The sequence below is a fragment of the Serinus canaria genome, chromosome 9 (genome assembly GCF_022539315.1).
Source record: "Serinus canaria isolate serCan28SL12 chromosome 9, serCan2020, whole genome shotgun sequence".
In the NCBI taxonomy this organism is placed as follows: domain Eukaryota; kingdom Metazoa; phylum Chordata; class Aves; order Passeriformes; family Fringillidae; genus Serinus; species Serinus canaria.
Genome location: NC_066323.1, coordinates 4,509,712 through 4,531,663, shown reverse-complemented (window position 1 = coordinate 4,531,663; position 21,952 = coordinate 4,509,712). Strand labels below are relative to the sequence as shown.

The 21,952-nt window shown below is 41.7% G+C and overlaps 1 protein-coding gene across 2 annotated transcripts in view; it reads right to left on the bottom strand.

The window, feature by feature from the left end:
• Nucleotides 1-21,952, bottom strand: part of FNDC3B (fibronectin type III domain containing 3B) — a 184,664-nt gene that overhangs the window by 91,903 nt on the left and 70,809 nt on the right. For both annotated transcript variants that reach the window (XM_009089025.4, XM_030227160.2), the window contains one exon: nucleotides 1,160-1,236. In XM_009089025.4, the coding sequence (XP_009087273.1) occupies nucleotides 1,160-1,236 (77 nt within the window). The remainder of the gene's footprint in view (nucleotides 1-1,159; nucleotides 1,237-21,952) is intronic.

The window sequence follows — 21,952 nt, the reverse complement described above, 5'->3', positions numbered from 1 at the left end:
TAGGTGAGCCCATGAGGAGCATTAAGCAGCAAATGCTGTCTCAAAACTCCAACCACTCCCCTTGGGAGGGCTGAGGAGCAGGAGGACCACCCTGATATCCAGCCCTCTCTCTCCTAGGCTGGCTAACAAATTCCCTCTTACTTGAAGCACGTTTTCACTCTGTTCAGAAGTCAAAATACCACAGAGTGATTGCAGTATTTTGTGGGATTTAAGTATGACGCCATCCACAATTTTTCAGAATTACACAAGCTCACATGTTTCCTGGGGAGGGGAAGAGACTCCAGGACATCATCTATTTTCTGCTTAACAAGATGCCAAACTATATCTACCAAGAGTTCTTGTGCTATTCATCAAGGACATCTGAAATACTTTGTGTACTTTTAAGGAGGCTTTTGGTCCAGGTCTCAAGGAAAATGGTGACACTATTGGATTTATTGTATTGATCACAGCTGTTATGCCTTATATCAATCTTTTGTTTTGGTTTTTTTTGGTTTTTTTTTCCTTACCTCAGAGTCCAAGCTTTGCAGAAGATGGAAGGAACAGACTGGTAATCTGGGTTTATTTACACAGAAGAGCAATAGTTTTTGTTCAAGAGCTCCAAAACCTAACAGCTTTGCAAAACCTTTTCCATTTTTTTCCATAAATAGGTAGTTAAATCACATTTATTCTTGAAAACACACCAAAACCCCCAGTTCTTGGTATGCTGCAGGATTTCTGCTGAGAAAATAGCAAGGATCAGCTGCATATTTTATAGCTACACTGGCTCCTTCTCTCACTTCCACAGTCTCCTACCCCTTCTGACTGTCACACAAGAACTTGAGGTACTAGCCAACATCAAGGACTTCTCCCCCTCTCACAAACAATCCAAGCTGCATTTATAGGCTCAGTCTGTGTGCAGAGCTTTTGTAGGTGCCCAAACCCCAAATCTACTCCAGATACCAGGGTGTGAAGGTGTAAAACCCTGGTCACTTGTGCAAACGTGGGTGTACTATCAGTCAAGTGCACGATGCATGAAGATGTGTATTACCATTTCCATTAAAACTTCTAAATTAAAACTTCAACCTAGTAGACTTCTCTACGTGGATCAATGCTTTTGCTTTTACATTTTAAAATTCTTATTATTTTGTTAATAAAAGTTTTAATTCTTCAAGAAGCATACCTGTGAGATATAACCGGGAGGCACATGAATAGGGGGAATGGATCCATTGGGTGACATCATGGGAACTTCTGCTGGTCCTAACAGAAAGAGAGAAATAAGATATCAGTTTTTTCAGTTAAAAAAACAGCATAATGGCTTAGAAAAGGTTAAAAATAGCTTTACTTTTGAAGCCTGCAATAACAAAATGAGCAGCTCCACTAATTTCTGGTATATGGAAAATGCCTTGTGCCATCATTCTGAGAATAAGATCATTGTTCAATGACTTTACCATATATTCTGCTGAAATAATATTTTCATCATAAAACAGCTAGAACATAGACTTTATATTACCCACTGATCAACTTATACAGCATTAAGCAGTAACACAATATGTTCTTTAGCAGCCCACAATTCCTATATTGAACTCTGTTTAAGTTATTCTTGTCAAAGACATAGGAGCGGGGAACAAAGCAGAAACTGTGTAGCCTGGAATTAGGCAGCTCCCAAGGAAAGCGTCCAATTGTAGCAAAAAAAAAAGAAAAGTCACATATGTGAAAAACTATCTATCTATTTAAGAATGCACAAAGACCAAATTCATTATCTCAGCTATTCAGACTAACCTTGGAATGTGGTTATACAAGCAAGAAGCTTATGGTTTCCACTCTGAAATCCAGCCCTGAACATGCAAGTTCCATTTTGAGGCACTGAGTACAAGTACAACAAAGCAAGTGCCATAACCACTGTGCTTCTGGAAATGGAGCCTCACAGCTAAAAGAAAGTGTCTAGATAAAATGGAAATAGTTCTCTCAGCTGCTGACTGATTCACCCATTAACTTCGGGAACATCACACGGAGCAGTTGGTAAAACGAACCCCCCAAACATCAGACAGATGTTTGCAATCAGAGTTTGCTGCTTGGAAAAGAAAAATTAATTTCATTCCTTCCTTATTACATATTAAAATCCGACACTGAACTGTTAATTAGCCCATTTGCCCCCATGGTCAAACTCTTGAGAGGAGCTCTGCAGGACCCTGCTCCTTGTCACTGCAAACTGAATTTCAGCTTTGACTGACAACACAAAAGGAAACTCCATCACCTTCTCTGATGGAGAAGCCATCCAACATCTCCAAACCATATCACATTCTAGGGAAGGAAGCTGAACACTAAAACATATGAAGCATTCAGGCACAGATGGGATGCAATGGCCTGTAGGAGTGACTGCTCCTAAAATTTAGACTCGTCTAATGAAACCTCCAACAACAAACTGAGTCACAGTCTGTTGTCTGATATCAGCAAAACCAGTCCACATTAAATTAGCAGTCATTCCCTCTCCATCTGCACTTTTATATTCCTGCTGCTTCTGGTACCATCAGCAGAACTTCCCTCCTCCCAAAATCCAAGTTACACGCAGGAATCCATCTGAGTTATTTTTACCCCCTCTTATCTTGGCTTGTTTTCTCTATCCAGTTATTTACAGCCTAACCAGCCCCTGCAGCTTTTGCTAATCACATCTAGGTTTGAAATATGGTAAACCACCATCAAGCATTCAAGGCAAATGGGAACTCTGAAGTTTAAACTTAAATATTTTGGATCTGGTTTTGCTGGACTTCATACTTTCCTACGTTTAACTATGTGGGGAAATTTACCTACACTACAGGCCCAGTAAGGGGAAAAAAGTTATTACTTATTATTCAGCTCATATGGATTTCTCTCTTACCCCATGACCCTCACAAAAGTATTTGTCTCCACAGACAGCCAACAATTTTAGTGTCAATGGAAAAAACTCAGCCTGAGCAGTATATGATTATTGGGAAGGAGCTGCCATCTAAATGGCTTTATTTAAATCCATCAAAAATATGAAGTGACAATTGGTTGAAAACAGAAAAATTGTTCAAATAAATATGTTTTCTCAATCAAAAAAAAAAATCTCGTCCAACTTCTTTTGAGTTTTTTTATTTCTCTCTGAATCCACTTTGCTCTGTACACAGTGACAAGTTTTGATCCACAGTAAGCTGGACAGTTCATAAAAGGTAAAGGCTGATTTTGTGAATATGCAATGATGCTTTTTTCAGGATTTAATCCACACTGGATTATCTCAAGAGCTGTTCAGTTTTTCAGGACAGAACATGCTTGAAAATATGTAAAATGAATAGTTAACAGTTATGCAACACATTCCTTGTCAGTGATTTCTCAAACTCAAAAAACTGCAAAAAACTGTTGATATATATTTTAAAATCCTGAGTTCACCATTTAAATAGAAAATAATTTAAATATTACATGTAAATGTTGCTCAGTAAATGAAGCTTTGTGCACAACCTGTTTCAGCCCCTCACCAAAACTTCTTATAGATGTATTGGCTAGCTGTCCTCAAAAACAGCTATTCTGACTTGGAAATAAACTTAAAATGGAACAGTTTTGGAGTTTCTACACAGAGAGCAGATATATACAAAAAATAAGCTATGAAGCACGGCATGCTTCATATCTGTCCTTCCAAACCTTGTGCCAACTGCTCATATGGAGTAGTGATCTACTTGCAGGAAGAAATCAAACTCCCACACTGATACTGTTGACTGTAACACTTCCACTCCAATAAAAAAAAAAGAAATATTGTGTTTTATCATCAAAACGTGCACCGTGCAAGATGAGTCTTAACCTTGCATATGACCCACAAACTGTTAAAGTCATTTGGATAACAGGTTTTTAAAAGACTGACAGCCTGGTGATTTGCAGCTAGATTTTGTTTCCACTGCTTTGATTTCAGGGTTAGCCAAATGACTTTAGCACACATTATTGCATTCCTCTCATCAATGGTATCAAAACAACTTCAAGTGGTAGTAAAATAAAGACCCCCACCTCCGCAGCTCAATGAGTCTCAACAATTATTAAAGATTCTCCTTGTTGTCCAACCACTACCTAATTAACACTAAAACAAAGCCATATCTTGTTTGGCTTGAGTTTTGTTTGTTTGGTGGTTTTTTTTGTTGTTGTTGTTTTTTGTTTTTTTTTAAATTACTATTTCAAATAGTTTTGACCTGTTAAAAAGCAGAACTTGAGAGGAGGATGTTCCTCAGCTGCTTGCAATCACAGGTTGGATGTAAGTACTTTATACTCTTAGGAATCACAACTTTGCAAGTTTAAATTGAAGCTTGTAGCTCAATGCAAAGCTCACTTTAAAGGAAAATAAAGGAGGAAAGGTCCTTCCATTCTATCAGAGATGCTGCACACTGAAGTGAGCTTGCTGGAGTATTTTTGAAACCTGTTAACAAATGCAGATTGTCTGCTGAGTTCCTCATGAAACTCAGCCAGCAGCGCTTGGCCACCTCTGCTGACAAAGCCAGTGGCCAAATTCCACCCCAAGCTCCCTTCCCAAGAATACAGCACATCTCCTCTGGCTCCTGGAGGGCTGCCCTGTCCAAAATGCAGGTGCAAGGAAATTATTCCCCCTCCTCTGAAAGAAGAGAAAAGCAGAAGCCACCAGGCTGGAGGCACCAATGTCCCCCTCAGCAGGCAGGGGACAGACCCCACTTGTCCCCAGCTGGCAGAGCACAGTTTTCCTATTTCCAACACGTTAATACTTAACAGAATACAACTTTGAATAAGTAAAAGAAGCAACTCAGCCTCATACAGTGGCAGAACTAATTAACACCTTGACATCCCAGTCTGAGCCTCTCCTCCTCTTCCCAAACACCTATTTACTTGTGCTGCTCTGTCACCCCTCTGATGGCATTAAAGCTGATTATTTTAACCATTTCAAATAACCAGCAACGTTTTGCAAATCTATTGCCTTTCAAAAAAACACCTGCACACTCAGTCTAACAAAAATAAAAACAACAACCATTCTCTTCCTTCTTGTGCCATGTTTTATTGGGTGATTTTACTGCACATCAAAACAGGGCTCCCTTCCACCTCTGCCTCCCCCTTGCCCTGGCAAGAGGACATTCCTGTCAAGCAGAGACTGACAGTTCTTCTGGTCATTTTTATTCCTTCTGGAAGAATGTCACAATGTACTTGAGAAACTTCTGTCCCAAGATTTTCAAGGCTAATTATAGCCTGGGCTGCAACGCATGACACGTTCAAAATTCTTGTACAAAACCAGTTTTGGAATAAGTAAGCTTTTTTCCTTGTTCCCTACTGACCTTTAATGCATGCATTAAAGATCACTTTAATCAGTTTTCTTTCCTTAAATTATAGAAGCCAGAATCTGGCATTTCAGTTTCTCCAGCTTCTTTCCTATTTCTCTCCTTCCACATAACATTATAGGGCAAAGAAGTAATTTTACCACACCATTATCATCAGTGCTTACAGAGCATTGCTTTTCTTATGTCTCCAGTAGAATTTTTCATATCCAGTTCCAGCACATGGGCATATGTTTTACACAGAGTTTCTAGTGACTGTTTTGCAATTACCAAACTCTACCAGGCTTTGTTATTAAGTTCCCATTCTGAGAGCAGTTACTGGAAGTTTCCTGAAGTTCAGGAATTTCTCAGCCCTGTTTCCAGCAAACAAATGCCAATTTACCATTTCACACCACAATACCTGCACTAGCAGAGAAACAATATGAAATTTAGGGATTTTGCAATTTGAGTTTGCAAGTTAAGAATCCTATACATTTTAATAACAAGAACCTACTGAACCAGCTGAGTGAAAAATTAAATCCAGGGAGGTAAATGCCTTAAATTTTATAAAGCTTAACAGTTAAAATTAACCCATGAAAAATTATTCTGCCTCTTCCTGATCCTAAATAAAACTGGTATCCCATCTTTCACATGTGGCACTTCTCAGGAAGTAAATCTATGGAGCAAAAGGTGTAACAGAATGAAAAGGAGAGATAATTAAGGGCAAATTGGTCTGCTTTGCTAAAACAAATGACCCAGGGCTTGCTGACCTTGGCTGGGACCCAAGGGTTTGCATTTTCACATGGATGAGCAGCTGTTCCGGAACAATTTCCTCAATGAAACAAGCACAAACAGGCTCCCTGTCAGGCACACGTGTCTTCTCCCTCCACTTGGTTATTCTCAAAGCAGCTTATGGACTAAACAAGGTGATGACAAGGAAAAGAAAAAAACAAAAACCAAAAAACAAAACAACCCCGGATCCTTCCATTCATCTTCTTTCCTCTGCAGCAGAGCTGTGGTGAGCTTTCTTCCCAGCCTTTTGGTCACAGCCTAGAACTCTTAGTTAGCACCAGCCAACATGAGCATCTCAGAGCATTTGGGGAAAACCTTTAAAACAGCATGTAAAGAGCTTTCACATACCAGAATCAGCACAATTTTGAACTGCATGCTCTCCTGGACAAGAGCTAATTTGGCCACTAACTTTGCTCATGTACAGCACAGGGCAGAGTCAACTCCCAGGTGTCTACTCAAGTTCCCAGGACACAGGGCCTTCAATCTGCTGCTGATCAAGATCTAAATACTTTGTCCTTAGATCAGTGTGAATTTGTAGATTCAAGCAGCTCAGGATCAGAGAGTAAAAGAGTAGCTTTAACAATATTAAGTGCTTGAAGGGTTGACAGCTTTAAAAAACACCTTTAGAGAAGCCTGAAATGGCAGAAAAAAGCCCCATTCATGCTGCATTCAACCTGCCGATGGCAGGATAGTCAAAGATGCTAAAATAATGTCACCTGTGCTTTGATAAATGCTAAGAAACATGTCTAACACTTGGGCATCCCCATGGCACCAGCTCATGCCTGAGAGTTTTATCCTGCTTATCTCTACAGATTTATCAATAATTTTAAGATGACCTCATCTACACACCAAGATGTGAATAAAAGGATGCCTACCACATGCCCATTCACATTGTGGTACCTCAATTGCTTATTTTCTATTCAGATCACAGTTTGGTAGTGAAGTGATTCCTTCACCGTTGGAGAGTTCAGAAACATCACCAAAACCCTCAAGTTTAACAGAAATGGCTCCATGAATTTCAAATTATCTTGGATCCCGCAAGGAATGACTGTTTAAATGCAAATGGAACAGCTAAAAGGGAAAAGAAAAATCAGCCTGAGAAACCCTGCAGGTGCATGGCTTAATCACTAAGCACAGTCACCTCTGTACATGCACACACAGGGTTTGACAGTGGATATGGAAGCACTTTTGATGTAGGTAGCACACACTTCTTGAACTCCTTGTGACTTCCATGACCACTTAATGCTTTTTTCTAAATCCCAGGACTACAAATACAACAGCTCTTTACTCACTCTCACAGACTGTCAAGTTGATTTGCCATAAATATAATTAAAAATAAGATGCCAAACCGAAGCCTGTTATAAAAAACATATTGGTGTCTCGGAGTTCCAGTGCACAATTGTTATTAAGACCAAACTGCAAACCCCAAACGCTGGAATGACACGTTCAGCCCTTGGACTCTGCAGCCACAGACCCGACAGCACCAGCCACGCTCCAGTCTGCGTTTGACTGATGCTTTCAACATCAAACATTTTGCAGACAGACTCACTCATCCCAACATCCAATCAAACTGCTCAGAAATCCGTGCCAAATGCATCCAGCGGACAGCTGGAGCATTTTCTGGTTTATTTACACAGCAGCACCTTTGCTGTTTACACCAGAGCCTCCTGGAAGCCTCTGGCCAGTGTTTGCTGCCTGACCTGCTGCACACAGAGGAGGCTCGAGCACCTCCAGCCTGGAGTTAAACAACAGCACCCCAAGCTTTCATGTCAGAACCACAAGATTCCTCCTCAGCAGCGTGCTGGTTTGCAATGTGTGTCTCCCAGATGTTGCATTCTGGTTTGGGGCATATTGTAGAAATAATGCAGTAACCTGTAAAAACAGGAAATTAACTAAAAGCTATCATTTGCCCCAAACATGTCCTGTCCAAAGCTACCACAGTACTACAGCAGTCACACAGCAGCACTATTCCAGCCAAATTCTGAGAGGAACTCAGGGTAAATAATCACTTCTGTCTGCCCCAGAATTATGAATTAGTAACTTTTCAAGCATCAAACGTTTGTTTTTGAAGTGGTTTGAATCTGGAGATACTCATGCTGAGAGCATAAAGAGCTGTCCTGCTCCTCACCTGCCATCCTGCACCTTGGTTTTGGGGCTCACCACACTTCACTAGTTTAACAAGCAGGGAAGAGCCCAGACAAGGCCAACAGGCTGTTTAGCAGCCTGGCATATCCTCTCCTGGTGCATCCACAGCTTCTCCTCCTGCCATGGGGCTGGAAGGGAAGGAGAGAGCACCTGGGGACAAGGACCCACTCCCAGAGCATACGGCAACCCTACAGCAGTAACAAAACATCAGTGACCATATTCTGCAGTGATGACATTTAAATTTACACACCATGAGAAACTTGGGCCATCTAAAGCTCATTAAAGTCTTTCAAAAAGGTTGGACAAGTCAACTTGTTCAGCCACAGAGAATGGAGCTGGACAAGGGGGATTCTTCAGGTCTCTTGCTGTTCTTCAGGTGGTTTTGTTTCTTTTTTAAACTAGACCCATAAATCTATCACTAGAGTTTCAACTTACAGGCAACATTTTGGAGTGGAACATTTTTTGTTGGGTTTTTTGAACAGAAATGGAGTATTTTCCTGTCCTAATGTGAACAAACAAGTCAGACTCTTTTGCTAAAATAAACCCTTTCTGATGGTTGCCTCACCAGTCGCTACTGCAAAAACACTTGCAAAGAGTATGTTGCAATACTTCAAGCATTGAAAATAAGCATATTCCCATGGCAATTCACCAGATGGGCTACAGATTGTAAATCATAAATGTCTAGACTGAAACACAAGAGACAAACATCTGTCTAAAATCAGTTGACTTGAATGGCAAATACTGTTAAATAAATTAGGACTACTTTGGAAACAAAGAGAACAACCAACTACTTAAAAACATCTGAAATGAATCCATTAGCACACAAGCCACAACACAATAACCTGAAACTGGAGAGACATTCATTTCGTGAGGAATACTAGCCCAAGATGACATCTGACATCTGAGGCAGGAGCACAAAAGGGTTTCTGTGACCCAGCCCCACGTTACCCCACGAGGACTCACGAATCCAACCCCAGAACATCTGGCTGGAGCAGGGTTGTTATTCCCCTCGCTTCACAAGTGAAACTGTGGGACAGACTAATGAAATGCCTGATGCAGGGTCACACAGGAAGTTGGTGGGAACGCAACTGGACACAAACCCAGAATAGGATTTAGGTCATAAAGCAATACTGAAGCCTGACTAAAACTTGAGACTGCAAAAAAATTGTAGGGTGTCACAGAAAAAATACTCTGTTTTGGAAAAAAAGTAAGTCTTCCTCATATCTACCAACTTCTTTTTCTTTTGCATAACCCTTTGTTTTATGACAGAAATATGCCAGAATGTCCATGGATGAACAGAGAGAACAGCACTACAAGAAATGTGGGAGAGAAGAGACTTTGCACAGAAAACTGCAAGCCTAGCCCCTGCATGAGACTGCAAGAGAGAAAAGGAGACCACAAAGCTGAACTCAGAAATTGGGAAAACCCATCAAGTAACTTCTGCCAAGCCACACAAATGATGGGAGATCTCTGTCAGCATCAGGCTCCGCTTTAGCATTAAAAAAAAATCTCATTTATGAAGTTTTTACACTGCTAAAGCTATGAACAGCTAAAGGAGGATTAGGATCCTCCAGATCAGCTTCCCACCAGACCTATATAACCAGGTCTGGACTGGACTAACTTTTAACCAGAACTCAGTTTCAAGGGAAACAGATGTCCTGAAATGAGAATTTTACTTCTTCACCAGTTATCAGCAGCATTTCCATTTGCATACAATATGACACTATTCACCTTAAAGACAAACAACAAACCATGAGAACATGACTAAAAATGGTTTTTTCCCTTTTAAATTCTGAGACAGCTCTTCAACACATTCTAGTGATATAAATGCTTTTTGGGCAGTGTGTGTGTGTGTGTGTGTGCATGTGTCAGCCTTCAGCCACATTTATAAAAGGGCATTCTCTTGCAGAAAGTTTTGTTCTCTGCAACAGTTTATACAAATACTGAACAGTCAGCTCTGAGCACAACCTCCATCAAAGGCAGCAATATTTATACAAGACCACTTTCCAGCAAGAGTAGAAGAAAATGCTCCAGTTATTCACAATATAATTATTTCATTCCCATGGCAACACCAGAAGGACTGTACAATCAGCAACAGACCCAAACCTGGCCAACAATGAAGTTACACAGAACGTTCTCTTCCACCTGCCCCAAACAAGGCAGCAATTAGGTGATGGCTGTTCTTCACCTGTCCACCCACAGGGAGAAACATCAGCCAGCCAGTGGAAACTGAACTAAACCAAACCTCCAGCCCTCCCTCCCCACCCAGCACTGCCACAGTGCCAGCCATCACCATCACAGGGCTGACGAGTTCTGTTTGTGACATGTTTGGATCCTGAACTTCAGTGAATCATCTGAAAGACTCTGTTTGAATGTGCTCATCAAAAACACAGCAATTAATATCCACCTGTCACAAACAAGCCCTCTCTATCGTGTGAGGGTGGGGAGGGAATGAGAATCATCCACACTGGTGGGTCTCAGGTAGGTGTTGGGCTATTTTGTGAGGCTGCGGTGAACTGCCATCTCCCTGGAGTAAAAGCACATTTCATATATACATAATATATTCATATTTTTCATTCATGCATATATATATATATATATTCAGTAAGTATTAAAACCAAATTTCAACTACATATTAATATTCTGTGTCCCTCTGTTGGGAGTCTTATTACAGTACTGCACTTACACTAGAACTGAGGCAGAAAAAACCACAAGCTAAAATGTAAATATAGCATTCAGCACAGGGCTTGGAGATGCTGTTGGTGAGCCCAGGGCTTTCCCAGGTGAGGTTTGTGTATGAGAGGCAGAGCCATCTCCTTCTTCCTTCACACGGGTTTTAAAATTTAATTTCCATTAAGAGCTAAAAAGCTAGATGCTGCTTCTACAATGGAGAAGCCTCAACCAGAGCACTGTTCTCCTGGATCAGAGAGTGTAGCAGCCAAGTGTTTCCCTGAAACTGGGAGCTGCTGGAGCACCAGCTCCACCTGAGCCTCCCCTGACTGATGCTGCCTCTTCAGCATCCCCAGTGACTGAAGCTCCATGAAATCCCCACCTGTGTCTCCCAAGGCCTACCTGCCTTTGCATTGACACAAACTTGCACTTCTTTCCTTTAACACTTTTGCTTCTTCACTCTCTTCTCGTAACAGAGGAGCCCTCTGTTATTTCCATTCCAACAGCCTTTCCTGAAACCCCTCACTGCCCCATCTCCTTCAAGCCTGCCCTTCCCTAGCACCAACAAAACCCATTTTCCAAGCTTCTTCGTGTTCACAGAGCCCAAATTTTCTTGGCTGCTGGTCCCTGAACATTCTGCAGTAATGCCAAGCCCAAAGGGAGGTGCTCAAATCCCACCTGAGAGCCACCTGAGCCCCAGCGAGGCTCAGGAAGCTGGTTATGCTGACTCTGGCTCCTCCTCACAGCTCTGACCCCAGCAGACTCTTCCTCAGCTCTCCCAGAAAGGCACTAACTCACTTTTTCACATCCTGCTCTCGTTTATAAACACTCAAGGTGAGGAGGAAGGCTGTGAGTCACCAGGTTATGCTTGAAGGGCCCTGTCATCCTCCCCTCGTTTTCACTTCATCTCTCATATTTCTAAGCTGAGCCTTTGCACAGAGCACTTTAGTTGAGTTGTGTTTAAAACACGCCTCTGGGCTACTGACAGCATTGCATCCTTCAAAAAATAAGCCATAAATTCTTGTTTTCCCATGTCCCCAGATAAAAAAATCCTAGCACACAGCATGATGTAGTGGGAGAGTGAGACTCTGCCCTTTCTAAATATATTAATTGTCAATGAGAACCAAACATCATGTAATTAAGTAAATTATTCTAATTATTCAAATAACACTTCTAACCAGAACAGTTCTAAGACAGTTTTTCCATAGCACGTTTGAAACACTCTGAATTTTCAGGTGCAATAAAGGGAGTTTCTCATTGGCTACAGCAACTGCAAAACTAATTTACTACCCAAAACATCCATCATGCAGCCTGATAGAGATTAAAAGCCCCCTGTCCTCCAGGGAGTGAGCATTTCAACTGGCCATCACTCTTCAGAGCTCATTAAAAAGTTTTCAAACAAGCAAGTGAAAGGTTTTCCTTTCAGCATTCCCAGGTCTTCGGCGGCTCCGTCCCTGCAGAGGAAGAACAGCCGCGCCTTGCCGGGGGCTGCCCCCACTCAGGAGGCTCCATAGTCCATATTCCATCTGGTGGAATAATCCCATTTTTGGGGCCCTTCCCAAACTGAGGGGGCTGGCAGAGGGATTATCCAACAGCAGAGGAGCCCTCCATGACAACTCCACCCGCAGGGCCTGGAATTTGCAGAGAGGAGTGGGGCTGGGCAGAAGGGATTTAGCCACTTTGCAGCTATTCATGGAATGCTCTTGATTTCCTCTTAACAACCTCAGGTTGAGAAACTGTCCTCTGAATTATTTGAATTTCTGCTTCAGCTCTATGGTTGGGATCTAACATCTGAGTTAGAGTAAAGGAAGTGAAGAGTCCAATGGGAAGGGAGGGGAAGTGGCAGCTAAGAAAACATGGGTAGCGTGTTATTTAAAATAAAATGCTACAATTTTCAAAAGGTAGAATTCTAAACCCTATCTTTGGTCGTTGTGGTTTGCACGTGCAAACAAGTGCAAGGACTGTGTGTGCCTTGACAGAAATGGGGAGCACAGCAGCCTTAATTTAATCTAAGAATCACATCAAGGCTTGGGATAGAAGGGACCTTTAAAGCTCATCCAGTTCCACCCCCTGCCATGGGCAGGGACAGCTTCCACTAGATCCAGTTGCTCCAGGTCCCATCCAACCTGGCCTTGAACACTTACAGGGTTGGGATAAACTGACATATTGAAACACAAATCTCACCCACCTTGTTTCAGTTCATTTATTTTTAAGCAATTTTTAAAAATTAAAGAAAATCCTTCTTCATAGCATTTCTGCACCTGAACAACTATCCACCTTTGATGTAGGCAAAAACCATAAATTCTCTTCAAAACCTCTCGAGTTTGAATGGTGTTTCTAAGTCCCCATAACTGTGCAACTTGAGCAAACCAAAGAGGGTTGGAATCTTCCCACTCTCATAAGAAGGAAGATTCCACAGGTGTGCTCTTCCTTTTCCTTTTTCTCACTTCCACTCAAGCAGTGAACAACATTTATTTGTTTCTAAACCATTTCAGTGACCAGGCAGCACTGCAGTGCTGATGAAGGGACAGCAATACCTGGAGTCAGAGTTGCTGCACATCCAACAGAATCAAACAGACAGCAAAACAACACACTGGGTCATACGAGTTTGTGCATTAGCCCTCCCAGCACACAATTTAAAAAAAAAATAAAATAACAAAAACAATTTGTCCTGGTGACTCAGAGTCTCCACGGCTCGAAGAAAGCCCTGTTTCTGTAACACTGCATCATGCTGGCTTCTGATCTATTCTCATGGGGCTCGGGCTCGTGACTCAACTGTTTTCCCCTGAATTTGCTCATGCAGTTGCCCATCAAGAAGTTACTGAAATCTGCACGCATCAGAAGGTTTGGCTAAGAAGAAAATCATCTAGAGAAATTAGTATCTCTGGAAAATATAAAAAGGCAGTATCACTGCTCTTTTCTTTGGAACTCCAGAAATAAACACTGACCAACCTTTCTGGTTAAAGACTGCCTTGATTACTACAAGCCTTTGTGATGTTAAGACTGCAATGATGTTCATCAACTGAGCTGGAAAATATCAGAAAAAAGCATTTTGGAGAAACACACCTAATGCATTGGTTGCTTTATTTGCTGGGAGTGCTTAACAGGTTCATTTCATTATGCTAAACTCAGAGCACTTTTACTCAACATCTATCTGATTTCCAAGTCTGCTGTGCTTTTATTTCAGACCTAGCAATGGGGTGCTGGCCAAGAAAGATGATGCACTCAGAAAAAACTACTTCATGCCACAGAGATGTATTTCTCCAACAAGCTTCTTGTCTTTATTTGCAGCATCCCTAAAGACCTAATACGGTGATTTTTTCCAAAGCAAGGAGCTCAAGTTTTGACCATGAGCTTCTCATCTCCTTTTCTTTCTGCTTCTTTCTGTGCATACTCTTCTCTATCATGCTCCTGACACTGCATTTTCTGTCCACGTTACCCCAGCCTTGGTAGGCAAATGAGTCTTTGGTTTGTAGGAAATTACACTGTCCACCAGAGAATTTAACATAAGACATTACATATTTTCTGCTGAACTCCAGAGATGAGCAGCCTGGTACAACACAATCAGTCACATTTATTTGCCAAGAGAAAGCTGAACATCAAAAATCACCCCTGGCACAAAACAGCATTAAAGCACCTCTAAACTCCATCACACATCACCTTGTAAGCTCTAATATTCCCTTTATAGGAGAGCACAGCAAAGAAGAGAAACCATCAGGCAGCAAGAGAAAGAATTAGGGAAATAAATAAATTGCAGTGATGCTCAGCTCTCTAACTACTAAATCACCCTCCCTCGATAGCTAAGATTCAATAAGTCATAACAACCCAGAGCCACGGTGAAAAAAAAGAACAAAAAATTCTTTGAAAAATGTGGTTTGTCACTTCACATTCTGCCCTGCATCTGAGTTACATTAAATCAATATCTTTTGCATTAGGGAAAATAGCTTTTCTAAAACTTTGCTGTGTCAGTGCAATAGAAATATTGTTCCACACCACCTGTTTCAGATATTCCCCTCCTTTCTTTCTCTAATTTCTATAGGTCTGTGCACAGTTATGCACATACTTGTAATACATGAACTAATTCTGAAAATTACTGTCAAATTTTTGGTAAACATTTTTGCTGTCATACAGGTTAAAATTCTGAAAAAATTAAGAACAGCGAAATTTAACCCATAAATTTGTAGTCATAGGTAATTATAATCTCTTCCATTCCTAAGTGAAATCCCAGAGAATGCAAAATGCCTCACAACGATGCACTTAGAAAAATGTTTACAGTGACTGGAAGCACAGCAAAATGTTCACTTTTCCAACATTCCTCCAAACCCAAGGATATCACTATGCCAAATCAGTACACAGCAACTTCCAAGCATTCTGAAATCATTCTCCAACTGAGCTTTTCCTATAGAAAAAACAAATTTACCAAAATTGAACTATATTTCATGGAAAACTCCAGTGCCACTCTGATGAGAACTGAGCAGGCTTTTCAAGTGACATTCAGTAGCAGCCATGGCATCTCTCCCACTATCCACCAGGAATCCAAAAAGACCCAACAAGCTGAAGATGCTTTCAGGATCTTCCTGCACCTACTAGGGCAAACCTGTGGCCAACTGGGGGTTAGTCTGGGCTGCACTGCCCCAGCTTCAAGTCTTCTGGTAAAAACACATGATGCTTTTGTATGTCAGACAGAGAAGCTCACAGCTTGGCACAGTATGTGGCACCACAGTCTGGTATCACAGCCAGGCAAGGCAGCAGCCACAGCTGGAGCCCACCAGCCTGATCCTTTGTCTGCTGGTGGTGCAACATCTCTGGGGTAATTCCTACCCTGGCATGCTCAGGATTCAAGCTTAGCCTATTCTTCCTACAAAGGTCACGTCCAAATGAGATTCTGGTGGGATGTGGCCATAACTAAACACTTCCTTATAGGTTGCTCTTCTTTAGAATTTGGCTTCTGACTATCAAGACATATATGATAAAAGATAAGGGAACATCTGGTAAAAATTGCTGTTGCAATTTAACTTTGCCTGCTTTAAGATAAATTTCTTACCATCACGCACTCACAGATATTTTACAGCACAATACACCATACTGAATCCATTAGCCAGAGCCATTTACAGGTATTTCATAAAAATGTGCACCACATCCGGATACTTTATCAGCATCTCATAGTTCAGCAAACTACACAAACCTCAGAGAGTGAATAACTTCCACATGCAATTTATAATATACTGTGAAGAGCTTATAAACACTCCTAAGTGGTTGGGGTTTTTTTCCTTTACGTTTGCTCGCTATAAATGATTGACTATAGTTTGTGTCAATACTGCCTGGAGAATGAGCTGTCACTATAGAAACAGTGACAGCAGTGAAGTCCTTCCTCCCTCTCCAGCACACAAAAGTCCCAGAACAAACACATTCTTGTTATTTCTTAGATAATGCGTGCACACTGTCAAGTCCTGAGCAAAATTCGGGATTTTTCACTTGGTTTTAAAAGTGCATTTTTTGTTTTCAGTCTTCACAACAGCTTTTCCTTCCATGTAAAAAGTTCCCCCACTTTGGAATTGCAAAATTGCTTGTGAAGCATTCTGAAAACAAAAATAGATGAGCACTGCACTTAAAGGAATTATAATCCATGTTTATTTAAGTTAGATACAAATATAGTTCAGGAATGGGAGAATGCTGCTTGGGGGGAGGGAAGGGAGCAAGGGAGAAATTTTGCTTATGCTGCGAAGAGCCTCAAGTTACTTCACTAAGCATTACAATTTTCAGATGAATTCACCAAAATCATATCAAGTTATCTACAACCAAATATCACAAGCACAGAATAAAGCTTGTATAAAATCCTTTGACTCCAAATAAGCTCACATAGGTAATGGATCAATTAATGCACATGCTGCTGTGGAATCAAGCCTTACTATGGTAATTTTCCAAAACACAAGTATGTTTACAAACTACAGCTGAAGGCTTAGAAGATGACAAGAATTATTTTACAAGCTCTATATTAGTCTCCTAGAAAAGAGCTGGGATGAACTTGCTAGTGACAGCAAACATTATTTCAAAACAAACGGAGTGGCGTGTTAAAAATGTGCATTTACAATTCCCCCCCCCAACCACCAAGAAATAGCAGATACAGCAACATTTTCATGCAAAGAAAAGCTTAAATCTAAAAATATAGCGACAAATGGTAAAAATCCCATCCCTTCTTCTTAACTTCCTTCCCTTTCTGAACCCCTGCACTAAGGCAATGCTCCCATACAGCCACTAAAGGCTTTTTTTGACATCGCAGAAGGCTGAAAGGAATATTTCTCTCTCTCTCTCTCGCACTCAGAGCGCCTGAGCACAAGAGGAGCTATTCAAGCCGTGATGGAGTGCCTCACAGAGACTGCAATATGTTCCCAGTTGGCAGGCAGGGATCTGTTTGGACAGTGAGCCCAGCCATCCCCTGGGCAAACAGCAGCATTCCTGGGACGCGGCGCACGGAGCACTGCGGGCCCTTGTCAGGGCTCCCGCAGCCCATCAGCTCCTGGCCAGAACAAACACCCCTTTGTGCCCTGCTCACAACTCAATGGGCTCCACAAGAAAAAAAGCTGTCTCCCTCCACTCAGAGTTAGGTTGGGATCCAAAAAAATATTCCAAAGATGGAAAACGGGGAGGAAACACACTTTAATGTAATTCCGCGGTATCTTCAGGAGCTTAAACTTCTGGACAATATTACAAATCTGCCTTTGGATACTTATCTGGTCCCTAATGCTATGGCTATTTGAGTGTTTCTAAAGGAACTGATCACAATCACCAAGTGACAAACAGGCTGCAGTCAGCAGTGGGCATTAAAACTAAAATATACTCTCGGCCAAGGAACAGCAAACTGCAGCTTTTATCCAGTATCAGCAGCCAGCAGTGGGTGCCTTCCCCAGAAATGCAGAGAGAGATTCTGCCTCTCCTGAGCACATCTGCCTCTCAGATGGGCACAGAGATGCTCACACACCCTCACCAGCCTCCTGCCACCCATTCTGGCAGGGGAATTGCAGGTTCATGTCTGCACTCCTTTCCCCTGCCCCACCTCGCTGCATCCCTGCAGGAATGAGCCAGGGCTTCATCCCCATCCGTGGTTGTAACATCAGCTCCTGCTGCAGGAAGCTGAGAAGTCTCTGTAAAACAGAGAGACTCTGACACAGCACCAGGCCTCCAAGCAATCAATGGAAGTAATTAGCTTTTCTCTGCCCGACGTGTCCCCCATCTTAACTATTGCTATTTTGAACTGGTAGAATTCATTAACTCAGCCCTAATGGAGAGACCTGCAACTTCTACATCCTTAATCAAATGTCCTGCTTCAAATAGATTAATGGAGAAAAAACCCTCAAAACTAGGAAAATCCACGAGAACAGCCCTGCTTGAACACGCTAATGCTACAAAGGGGCAAAGTCCTTGCACCAGCACGATCCCACCTTCTCTTCTGAACTTGATGCTTGACCCCATTTCAGTCAGCAGCTGGGCTGGAGGTGGGTTTTGTGGTTTGTCTGTTGCTGGGATTTCAGGAGGGGAGAAGCACTGAGTGGAAGCAGGAACAGTTTTTACTCTGATACACCCCAGTTGGAGAATAACCTTTCCATGAGCTCCTCGCCACACTCAATGAAGAGGGGTAAATCCTTCTCTGAAGCTTCAGAAAGCGTTGTGCAAAGGAGGGGCAGGAGGAAAAGGCTAAGTGGGAGCCCTGAAAACTCATGGGATGTTTTTTTCATTTGACTCCCAGCTTCCAAGACTGCCTGCTGGCAGCACCACTCAGGTCTCTCAGGTACTGCCCTGCAGCCCTCAGCAGAGTTCCATAAACGTTAGGAGAGCTTGTATGGATGGAAAAATTCTGTATTTACACAGCAATAATACACCACTCACCATAAGCCTAAACATGAATCCCTACCAAAGGGCTTTCCCTAAATGAAGGGGATGGGGGTCTCTTTAAACATTAAGTGCAACAAAATTATGGAAACCATGGAAACTCTGGGACATTATTCAAATCATCCACATGAATAAAACATCCCACTTTTGCCAAGTTTTGTTCAAGCTGACTTCAGCTTTCTGCTTAAACAAACCTCAGGCAATACTGACATCATTTGTAGCAAAGGCAGCATTTTATTTAAGCTTGAAATCTGAGGGTGTTGGGTAGATTACCAAATAAAGAGTTGATTTTTCATCTAAAGAATCTCAAATGACCTGACTTCAAAGGCTGGATTTAGACTTACTAAGCCAATGGAAAACAAACATCTTTAATCTCCACACTGACATTAAACTCAAACAGAAAATAACTCTGGGAAAAGCCCTTTATCATCAGGCTACTACACAGAAATAGGGAAAAGGTTGGGGGGGGAAACCCTGAGATTATTCTACATTAATAGCCTGCCTCACAGGCAAGGTTACCTAGTTCCTTCTCTTTCTGTTAATATTTTTTCCAGCCCATTATACTCCCCACTTCTTCAAATGTTAAATTAGGCCAGACACTGAGCCTCTATTAACACACCTGAACACTGAGAATTTACTCCAGGGCAAATCCAGGCATTCAGACACATATGCAAACACCTAAATTATCCATTCTCTGCATTTAGATGCTACTGCACTTTGGCTAAGAAATAAGTTGCACATGAAAGAAGACAGGTCTGAGCACCAAGTGATCATTTTTTGGCCACGGAGATTCTAAGTTATTAGATCTGAAGGCTTATTTCAGTACAGGATTCAACTCTGCCTGTTCCTCATCTTTGAGGACAAGAAACCATGTGCCTGGCTAAAAAAGACACACTGAAATCTTCTTCCCCATCTTAAAACCAACTGTTTCCAAAAAGGGCTCAGAAATCCAAACTATACAATACTCCCCAAAAGAAGAGAGAGGGTAGGGAAGGAAACCATCTCCTTTGCCACAGGACCACAGCCACCAAATGATGTGTGGCCCAGGCACCCAGAGGTGACAATCTGACTCTGAGATGAAACAGGCTCTGGATTTAAAGGCAGGTTTAACAATGAACAATGGAAAACAATATTCAAAGAAGACACCACACAACTTGTTTGAAATGAGGAGATGAAATCTGTTTGGGGGAATTCCAACACAGAACCCAGGGCAGCACATCCATCCTTGATTCAGGCATGAGAAGGTACGTGATCTGCTGAGAGCTGCTGCAAGCCTCACCACTCAGATTTACAACAGCATATCCACAAGTAATAACATGCCATCACATTTCTTTTTTAAACAACAGCATTGCCTTCCTTTTGAAAAGGAATATCAAGTTTCCTGCTGAATAAATTGAGGGAGCCTCATTATTTTTAGCACGCTAAGTGAGCCTGTCAATCACTTACACAAATACATACAATTAGTTTGATCCAGCAAGATCCTGAACACATGTAATTCTCAGACTTTAGAAACCTGACCGACCCACAAAGGCACACAGAGGATCTCACAAGTATGGAATTACATGGACTGTGTGTAGCTTAAAAACACAGAGTGGTAGGGTAGAAACACTGCACTAGATGGAGAAGTCCATGTGCTCCCTTTGCACAGAGGCATTGAAGCATCCATCCAAGTTCTTCTAGATTAGTTTTATCATTCCAGTACTGTCAGGTGGCACATGGGGCTGAACTGCACCCCATCTGAGGTGTAAATGATAAATTAACTTCATTTGGTTAAAAGAACAGCACACTCCTGAAAAGCACATGATCTTTGATGAAGTTTTGGAAACTTTCCCCTGATTCACTTTCTGGTTTCAACAGCACAGAATCCCAGTGTCCATGGGGCAGAACAACTCAGAGAACACATCAGTTACCAAATGCAATGGGCACTGGGCAGATGCCCCAGCAGGACACAGCAGGAGCTTCTGCTAGGTCATTACACCTTAATTTAATCTGCAGCCCTGCCGACTATTCTGGGGAGGTGTCTAAATCTGACTCGCCAAATTAAAAGTCTGAGAACACAAAATGCATAATTCTGCTAAGTGGAAAGCATTTTAAAAATATTCTTGAATGGAATTGTTGAATATTTATGGACAGAAGCAGATCAGCTGTAACTGGAATGGAAAACCACCCACATTCCAACCCCCACCTTCAAAACAGCAAGCTGGGAATTTGTGATGTGTAACTTCAGAAAGGTCTTCAAGGAAATACAGCCTGGAGTTTAACTACCAATTCTGCTTTTGTCCAGATGGAGAAAATAGCTTTTGTAACTAAAGGAAAACCCATTACTACTGAAGATATGGAGTAGATGGAGCCAGACTCTTTTCCAAAGTGCACAGCACTATGATGAGAGGCAACAGACAAACACATGAAATTGCAATCACATATAATGAGGACTTTTTTTTCTTTAATTCATTCACCATGAGTGTGATCAAATGATGGGTTTCCCAAAGAGGCTGTGGAATCCCCATCCTTGGAGATGTTCAAGACTCAGCTGAACAAGTCCCTGAACACCTGCTCTGCTTGGCTTTGGGGATGGCCTTTGGAGATAGACCTCACCTAAACAATTCTATGATTTAATCCTGCAGGAAAAAGCTTTAATGCTGCACATAAGCCTGGAAAGTTCTGCCTACAAAGGCTTCTTAAAAATACAAGAATTAAAAAACAAAGACGTGCAAACAGCATGAAATACACCATAATAATGAGGAACGTTTACGCAGTACAAGGTTCCTGCTCATGTCTGTTAAGTGAGTTACAGTCTGTTAATTACTCCATGGCAGTTCCTTATGAACCCACCAGGCATGAAAAGAATGTGAGGAATATCAGGTAGAAAACACCTGGAAATTTCTTCTGCCACAATTTGTTTCAACACTTACTAATACTGCGTGAATTATTTCTACAAAAAGACAGGAATGCACCAGAGTAGCAAGAAAAGTCTAAGAATCTTTGAGACATTTCATTTTTGTAACTTTAATCCTGCTGCCTTTTCAGTTTTCCTCTGATGTGGGGTAAACAGTGTAGGCAAAGCAACTTTTCTCTTGAAAGCATTGCCTCTATATACTCCTGCCATTAGCAAGAGCTCCTAAACCTGGCAGGTCACTTTTGATATGATCAAACAGCACACAGTTATTTAATGAAGTCCACTGGATAAAAATTACCCAGCCTGCATT